Source organism: Mirounga angustirostris, unplaced genomic scaffold, assembly GCF_029215605.1.
Source record: "Mirounga angustirostris isolate CCGP_5_RB_7025 unplaced genomic scaffold, mMirAng1.0.hap1 SCAF_9, whole genome shotgun sequence".
NCBI classification, from domain to species: Eukaryota; Metazoa; Chordata; class Mammalia; order Carnivora; family Phocidae; genus Mirounga; species Mirounga angustirostris.
In genome coordinates this window covers 23,450,697-23,460,166 of record NW_026991717.1, presented here as the reverse complement: position 1 = coordinate 23,460,166, position 9,470 = coordinate 23,450,697, and the positions used below count along the sequence as shown (strand labels likewise).

Sequence of the window (9,470 nt, the reverse complement as noted above, 5' to 3'; positions counted from 1 at the left end):
ACTTTCCCAGGACAGACTTATATGTCTTCTCCATCTCCTTTACCTTAAATTATAATAGCAGCCTACTATGATTCTTGAATCTCTCACCTACATAGATTCACTTCTTTTATCCTCCGGCTCCGATTTTGCTGTATCTGAGCTCAGACCACACCATCTCCCCCCTCATGGATGCCTTCCATGTTACCAGTGGTCTGTTCCTACTCTATACTGCAGAACTGTGATTTCTAAAACATAGATCTGTTCCTGTCACTCCTCTTTGAAAACTCATCCATGGTAAGTCTCACCAGGCTGCATTTGGGGACTGGACAGAGTGAGAAGGGATCTTGTGTCAGCCAGGATTTCTGGTAGACGCCCCTATGCACTATCCACTTGTGGTGGTCGGGGGCGGGGAAGGGGCGGGATTGAGCCCCCTTCCCCCCTCCTCCTTACTGCGGAAAGCTGCAGAGCTAAGGGCACTTACTTCCTATTCACCAGTCAGCAGGGAGGGATCCTCTGATCAGCCACGTAGGCATTCTCTTCTCTCTGGAGGAAAAGGCCCAGCAGCTGTCGGAGGAAAAGGCCCACCAGCTGTCAGAGCAAAGGGACATGTCGCAGCTAAGTAAGAATTTGGGTGATTCGAGTCCCCCGGCCGAGGCCCCTAAGCCTCCGGTCTATAGCCGCCCTACGGTTCTGATGCGGGCCCCGCCCGCCTCCTCTCGGGCTCCGCCAGTCCCTTGGGATCCACCTCCGATTGATTTGCAGGCTTCACTGGCCGCTTGGCAGGCACCTCAGCCTGCTTGGGAGGCCCCACAGGGCCAGCCGCCTACCCCAGTGGCTCCGATGGCCCAACCTCCGGCCCTGGGGGGCCCGATGGTCCAGGCTCCCCCTCTGGGAGGCCCGATGGGCAAGCCTCCGACTCCCGGAGTCCTGATGATCCATCCTCCCCCTCCGGGAGCCCCGATGGCCCAGCCTCCGACTCCGGGAGTCCTGATGATGCATCCTTCAGCTCCCGGAGCCCCGATGGCCCATCCTCCCCCTCCGGGGACCCCGATGGCCCATCCTCCCCCTCCGGGGACCCCGATGGCCCATCCTCCCCCTCCGGGGACCCCGATGGCCCATCCTCCCCCTCCGGGGACCCCGATGGTGCATCCTCCCCCTCCGGGGACACCGATGGCGCATCCTCCCCCTCCGGGGACACCGATGGCTCACCCTCCCCCTCCGGGGACACCGATGGCCCATCCTCCCCCTCCGGGGACCCCAATGGCCCAGCCTCCAACTCCGGGAGTCCTGATGGCCCAGCCTCTGACTCCAGGAGTCCTGATGGTCCAGCCTCCTGCTCCGGGAGCCCCGATGGCCCAGCCTCCGCCCCCAGGAGCCTTGATGACCCAGCCTCCGCCTCCGGGAGCCCCGATGGCCAAGCCTCCTGGTCCCGGAGTCCTGATGATTCATCCTCCAGGTTCGAGAGCTCCGATCACCCAGCCTCCAGCTTCAGGAGCCCCGATGGCACAGCCGGCGGCCCCACCTGCACAGCCTCTGGCTTCTTGGGCCCCACAGGCTCAGCCTCTGATTCTGCAAATCCAGTCTCAGGTTATAAGGGCTCCTCCGCAGGTTCCCCAGGGCCCACAGGCCCCGCCGGCGCAGCTGGCCACACCCCCGGGCTGGCAGGCCACCTCGCCGGGCTGGCAGGCCCCGCCACAAGGCTGGCAAGCCACGCCTCTGGCTTGGCAGGCCACGCAGGTCACCTGGCAGGCTCCGACCATTGCCTGGCAGGCACCACCACCCGTGCGCCAGGGCCCACCGCCCATCCGTCCGGGCCCACCACCCATCCGACCTGGCCCCCCGCCGGTGCGCCAGGCCCCACCCCCGATTCGCCAGGCACCACCGCTGATACGCCAGGCACCGCCACCCATCCGGCCTGCCCCACAGGTCCTGGCCACCCCACCACCACTCTGGCAGGCCCTGCCACCTCCGCCGCCGCTGCGGCAGGCTCCACAGGCTAGGCTGCCCACCCCGCAGGTGCGGGCAGCTCCACAGGTGAGGGCGGCGCCGCAGGTGCCCACTGCCCCGCCAGCCACACAGGTGCCCACGGCACCTCCCGCTGGCCCGCAGGCACCCCAGGCTGTGCTGTCAGCTCCTCTCTCGGCCCCACAGGCTGTGCACTGCCCGCCCATCATCTGGCAGGCCCCCAAAGGCCAAGCCCCAGTGCCACACGAGCTGCCGACGTCGATGGAATTCCAGGATGTGCAGCAAGCCCAGGCTCTGGCCTGGCAGGCTCCCAAGGCCCCTGGGCAGTTCTGGCAGCCTGTGCCCACCCAGGAGGCCCAGAGGCAGGGCCCACCACTGGTTCAGCTGGAGCAGCCCTTTCAGGGGATCCCGGCCTCCCAAAAGGCCCTGCAAATCCAGCTACCCACCCAGCAGGCCCAGCCCTCGGGCCCGCAAGCAGAGCTGCCCACCTTGCAACTCCAGCCCACCTGGCAAGGCCCCCCAACAGCCTTGCAGGGCCAGCCCGGAGCTCCCTTAGCGGCAGCAAATTTTCCCATGGGCTCCGCTAAATCACTGATGACTCCATCGGGAGAATCCAGGGCCTCTTCAATAGAGCGCAGGACCTCTTCAAAGGAACGTAGGACCTCTTCAAAGGAACGGAGGGCCCCTTCGAAGGATCGCATGATCTTTGCTGCCACTTTTTGTGCTCCAAAGGCAGTGTCAGCTGCCCGAGCACACCTGCCGACTGCCTGGAAAAACTTGCCTGCCACTTCAGAGACCTTCACTGCCACTTCAAGGGTCTTTCCAACTACCTCCCGGTTCCAGCCTGCCTCTTCTAATGCCTTTCAGGGCCCATCTGCCCCCTCTGAGACCCCAAAGTCACTGCCACTTGCTCTGCAGGATCCATTTGCCTGCGTGGAGGCCCTGCCTGCTGTCCCATGGGTTCCGCAGCCCAATGTGAATGCTTCGAAAGCAGCCCAGGCAGTGCCAACCATCCTGATGGCTACAGCAGCTGCCCCCAAGGCAATGGCCACCACTCAAGAGGCCTCGAAGACATCTGCTGAGCCGCCACCACGTCGCTCTGGAAAAGCCACCCGGAAGAAGAAGCATCTGAATACCGAAGAGGACAGCAGTGGCCCAATGTTGGCCCTGCGTGACTGGCAGGCTCCGAGACCCTGGGAAAATCTGAACTTGAATGACTGGGAGGCTGAAAACCCTATTCAGGTCTTGGGTGACTGGGAGGGCCCGAGCACCTCCCGTGGCCTGAGTGGCTGGGAGGGCCCGAGCACCTCCCGCATCCTGAGTGGCTGGGAAGGGCCCAGCACAACTTGGGCTCTGAGTGCCTGGGAGGGCCCGAGCACTTCGAGGGCCCTGGGTCTCTGGGAAAGCCCAGGGAGCCCTCAGCCCCTGATTATCTCTGAGTTTGCCAATCTCTCTCAGGGATTTGGGGCCACCCAGCATGACCCCAAGTTGGAGACTCAGGCTTTGTCTCCCTTGGATGAGAGAGCGAACGCATTGGTGCAGTTCCTCTTGGTCAAGGATCAAGCCAAGGTGCCCATCAAGCGCTCAGAGATGGTGAAATTCATCATCCGTGAATATAAAGATGAGTGCTTGGATATCATCAACCGTGCCAACAATAAGCTGCAGTGTGTCTTTGGTTATCAATTGAAAGAAATTGATCCTGAAAACCACTCTTATATTATCATCAACAAGCTGGGGCACCATAAGGGTGAACCGGTGGCAACTTACTTAGACAGGCCCAAGTTAGGCCTCCTGATGGTGGTCCTGAGTCTCATCTTTATGAAAGGCAATTGTGTCAGGGAGGACATGATCTTTAGTTTTCTGTACAGGTTAGGGTTGGATGTCCGAGAGACACATGCTCTCTTCGGAAATACAAAGAAGCTCATCACCGAAGTGTTTGTAAGGCAGAAGTACCTAGAGTACAGGCGAATCCCCTATACTGAGCCAGCAGAATATGAGTTCCTCTGGGGCCCCCGAGCATTCCTCGAAACCAGCAAGATGCTTGTTTTGAGGTTTTTGGCCAAGCTCCATAAGAGAGATCCACGGTGCTGGCCTTTGCAGTATTTTGAAGCGCTGGCAGAGTGTGAGTCTGAAGATTTGGATGAGGATGAGCCTGGATCCAGCGACAATGCCGGTGACCCCACCAGCAGTTCCCCTCCCCGCTAACATGGTTCCTTCCGCAGATATCTCATTCCTTTGGGTTCCTGGCCAGAGGCCACTGACAGGGTGGGGTGGGGTGGGGGGGTGTTTTGTTTCTGGTGTTTATGTTCCAGTTCTATGTGTGTAAGTTTGGATTTAAATTTGGTTCCATTTGGTATCTGCCAAAGCTTTGTACATTTTCATGTGGTGTTGATTTCGATTGGCTACTGTTCTATTTGGTATTTTGGCATCTGTATTTTTAAGTGAGATCTGTGATTCTCTGTTTTGTGTTATAATTGTTATGTTTTGGTATCAGAGTTGTGCTGGCTTTGTGAAATGAATTGAGAAGCTATCCATCTCATTCTGGTACAGATTATGTAGTATTGAAATAGGCTGTTCTTTGAACATTAAAATGACTCATCAGTAAAAGCTGTCTGCAGAAAATAAATATCTATATCTATATATATAAATATACTTTCAGCATAACATGAAAGTGTTTGTCTTTATTCTCATTTTTACTCTAGATGATGGGAGCCAAGTTTCACCATATCCTATGAATAGACTTAAACATCAAGATTACTACCGGTGATAGTAGAAACCGCGGTAATGAACCTTTCTCAAGGACATGCTACATTTGTCATAATAATGCAGTGATTGTGTTGTGTGGTAAAATGTAAGATCCCCTTAATTCAAGAGTAAAACTTCACAAGTCAGTGAGGTTAAATCAGGAAGAGGCTGAATATCTCCTCTGATTTAATCCTCACAGTAGTCCTTCAAAGTAGACATTATTATTCCATTTTGTAGGTGAGTGTCTAAGGATCCTGTAGATTAATTAAATGGCACATATCAGTGGCAATTTGAAGCAGACTTTTCCCCTTAAGTTTATGTGGGAAAGAAGGACCATCTTCTTTCAGCACTAGCTAGGTTTATTAGCTATGTGGATGAACTGGCCCATGGAGTAGTTGTCAGTTACGTGGCCCATGGTGGGTGTCCAGCAGCTCAGGAGATGTGGGTTTCATCAACACACTGATACTGGGATGGAAATGTCCCCTGCAAAATACCTAGACTTATAAAAGGGAAAAGGAAACACCAGGCTTCAATGCGGATTGCAGGTGGTGGTGGAAGGGGAAGGAGATACATAACTAGTAACATGGAGGTCTAAGGGGATGTTCCTGGTTGGGGTGGGGGGCATAAATCCAAACATAGAGGGGGAGTCAACTGATAATGTCTGGAGGCTGCTAAATAACTTAGCCAACCCTTGGATGCAGGGCCTGGTGTGGGAGGGAAGGCAACCAAATCCACCTGAGTGCTTTGTTACATACTCACACACATACGAGAGTGGTGTATACAAGCGGACTTTCCTGAAGTTACGACTCTCTTCATGTGGACCGGGATCATCTGCATTCCTGCCACCTCTACTGCCCTAAAAGGATCAAGAATCCTACCCTAAAGCCCTCTTCTCTGTGTAAAGATTAAGTTCCAGAAACAAGGTAAAGAGCGATAGCGGAATTCTTCTGCCATCTAGTGGCTATCACGGGTCCTGTCAGTTGTTCCTGCAGCTGCCGGGTATAAGCCCCTGCCGCAGTGCTTAAAGTCATACCCTGAATACCTGGGTTGTGGCTATCGCTTGCTTCATAATCTTTGCCCATAATTTTACTAGCATCTCTGCCCAAACATGCCTTCTTTTCTCTTATCATAGGACAAGGTAAGATCTCTTCTCCAAGTGCAAACCACTGGCACTTAGGAAGCTGAGCCTGTATATTATGAGATGGACATATACAAGGGAGAGTTCCATTCTCTGCACAGGCAGAGCTGAGCTTTCTAGGCCAACTGGTCCCACTAGAGAACCTGCTTGTCTGTAGGGGATCTTTGGCAAGTTGTCCAAGTTGCTAGATTTTCCAGAAATTCAGAGGTAGTTTCTTGTAAACTTCTTGGGTCAGCCAGTACTGTGTTTCTGCCCCCAAATCAATCTTTACTCACTTTGTGGACCACTAGTTCCCATTGAAGGCAACAGCATTGCCCCAGCTGACAACCATCCCCAAAAGAGGGTTTTCTGGGATAGAAGAGTGTCACATGGATTTAGTATTTCTTGTTTGTTTTTAGTTCATTTATTATAGTTTCTATAGTTTCCTCCAAATCATTTATTTATGCACGGGGTGCTTTAGCAAGTTGCTCTTGGTGAAACAAAGCCATAATCCTCCATCCCATTTATCTCATATCTGATATAAAGCAAATAACCTTATTTCACCAATGCCAAGGGTTTAAGATCTGAGTTAGTTTAAATTCTAATGAGAGGTAAATTATAATAATAATAAATTTTTAACTACAAATAAATTAACTAGCCAAATATTCAATGGAAAAGTTTAAGAATAGTTGACGTTATAAAATCAGAGGGCAGAAAAAAAACTCTGGGAATACATGAAAATACAGGGCACGTGTTGTGATGAGCACTGGGTGTTCTATGCAACTAATGCATCATTGAACACTACATCAAAAAGCAATAATGTACAATAAGTTGGATAATTGAACATAATAAAAAAAGCAGTGAAAACAAATTTAAGACCCACTTATTGAAAGTTCCAAAATGTAGATAAATGTAGTACACAGCTTTTTATGTTATAATGGAGAAAAAAAATTACAACCCCTGTAAATAAATGGGTAAAAAATATCAGATAACAACAACAAAAAAAGAAATGCATGTGTCAAATAACAATGAAAAATGTTACACCCCCCCCCCAATATTTAAAGACAGAAATATCAGGCCAGTTTTCATTCATTAAATGGACATAGAATAGAATAAAAGCCCATGGAACATCTAGTGCAAGTAGAGTTATGAAACAGGCACCCTTGGTTCCATACTACCGATGGAAGTATAAATTACTACAACTTGCCCTGAAATAAATTTAGCCAATGGCATCTTCAAGAGTTTTAAAAATATTTGTACTATTTTACCTGGAAATTCCTCATACGGGAATATACTGAATGGAAATAACCTGTAGTAGGGGCAAAGGCTTCTTCACAAAAAAGAATGGCTGATGGAAGATTTATAATGTTTACATACCTTCTTCCCATACCATACACATGTCAAGGTGTATGTGGAATGTTCTGCTGAAAAGATCAAAGGCTTCCTCAAGAAACAACTTACAGTTTGCTCCTACAAAATCATGTGCTGTGGAGCAGTGGGATGACAATCTGTAGTGAAAAAATGTAAAGTGGATGCTAGTAGACTCTCAACAAAGCCATAAAACAATCTCAATAAAAACCATTTCACATTAAGTTGTATGGTAAAATTGAGTGCACTGTCGTATAGGATGTTAAATTATAAGCAAGTTGATGTCTTAAGATATTTACTTAAAAATGATCTGAATTTTGGAATGCTTTTACTCTAAGCCATGACTCCCAATAGCCATAAGGACAAAGATCAGTTGCTCGTTAAACTACTCATAAAGCAACAATGTCAGCAAACAAAAATTGATAATTATGGCTATGATGGATGGAGCACTCCCTACAGCCCCTATGACCTCCACTGGACACCCACAACTCATGTCACCTTCTCATTTACTGTCATAATACTTGAATAGGATCATTCCTGGCACTCCTGTGTCTGTTGCCAGAACCTAAAATTTGGGCATCTCCTTCATATGATCAGACATCCTGCTATGGCAGTTTTGCCATCTTGTATGGTCAGTGTTTTCGCTTCTCTCCATCCCTGTGGCCATTGTTGCTTGCCTGAACTTTGCAGCTGCCTTTGGCATGACCTCTAACGTCAGTAATGCCCCTCACACAATTCACTACACTGGCTGCCCAGCTCATAATGTTTTCTATGCTTTAAAGCATTTGATGGGTCTCGATTTTCCTTGGAGTTAGATGCAGCCCTCCTTAGCTCACTTTCCTCATCCTAAGGGTCAAGGAGCAGTAGGGTAGAGGTGGGCTAGGCTAAATCAGGATTTACAAATGAGTTCAGGGGTCCCTCTGCTGGATATTTCGAGGAACTCCTTGAATTCTGTATTGAAAACTCACCTATGTCAGCAATAATGGGTCCTAAGGCAGAAGACTCTGACATTTAGATCACAGACCCTTCCTGCTTACTTTTGTTCCCAACCCAGAAAGTCATATGGACACAGGAAATAAATGATTAGGACAATAGGTCTGACCTCTCTGGAGAGACTATCTAGGAAAGGAAGCCTAGAGTGGATCCATCTTTAGAACCTAAGCCTCATTTTCCCAAGTGCAAGCAATTTATTTCTTCCAAATCTTCCCGAGGGTTCTACTGTGAAGGCCATAAAGAAACCTATAACACTATGATCCCATTGGTCCAATCCCCTAATCCTTTTAGATTCTTCAAGTTATACCTGCCCCTTTCTGCTTAAGAGATGAAACCCACGGGGAGCTTCCTTCACTATCAGCCTCCTCCTATTTTGTTCCGTGCAGAAGTTATTCTGGGGGTCTCAGTGAGATGCCTTTATTCAAATGCATTTGCTCTAAAAGCTGCCAATCCATCTCCCAGTGACACTGGCTTTCTATACTGTCACTTGTTCAAAGTACATTCAGCTTGAGAACTATGGTTAATAGAGGGATTGGTGTTGTCCAATCAATCAGCAATAACCACAGAAGCATTTCCTAGACCTTGTAGACTGCCTGGAGCATACTCTATAGTAGCTTATAATATTCCCCTGAAGTAGAGCTAGCTTGGTCCACAAACCTGTGGGCTTTAAGTGTTGGCTTTGTGGCTTCTGCCAGACATCCTTAAAAAACATTTTGTTTTGAAATAATAGAGTCACAGGAAGTTGCAAAGATTATACAGGGCTAATGCACCTTTTATCTGGTTTCCACCAATGTTTACATCTTATTTAGTTATAGTAAAATATCAAGTACGTTGACGTTGGTGCCATGTGTATGTGTAGCTCAATGATATTTTACCATAAATGTAGATTCTGTAAACATTACTGTAATCAACATACAGATCTATTTTTCAACCACAAATATTTCTCACATGCTATCCCTTTATAGTCACGTGCATCCCCAACCATGCCTAACCCCTGGCCATTACTATTCTATTCTGTATCTCCATAATTTGTCAGTTTGATAATCTTATATAAATTGAATCATACCTTTGAGACTGGCATTTTTCACTCCATAATGTGACTGATATAAATCTAAGTTGTTGCATGTCTCAATAGTTCATTCCTTTTAATGCTGATAAAATATTTGTCTATGAAAGGCATTTTAGTTGTTTCCAGTTTTGAGCTACTACAAAGTTGCTATGAACATTCATGGATAGGATTTTGTATAGACATAAATTTTCATTTATCTGGGCTCACGGGTGTAGTTGCTGGGTTGCATGGCAA

General features: G+C 49.0%; 1 protein-coding gene across 1 annotated transcript; it reads left to right on the top strand.

Moving 5' to 3' along the window:
• Positions 1–461: 461 nt before the first annotated feature.
• MAGEL2 (MAGE family member L2) lies at positions 462–4,607 on the top strand. Its single transcript, XM_045901861.3, has one exon. The coding sequence runs from the start codon at positions 586–588 to the stop codon at positions 4,147–4,149; it is 3,564 nt and encodes a 1,187-aa protein (XP_045757817.1). The 5' UTR covers positions 462–585; the 3' UTR covers positions 4,150–4,607.
• Positions 4,608–9,470: the final 4,863 nt, after the last annotated feature.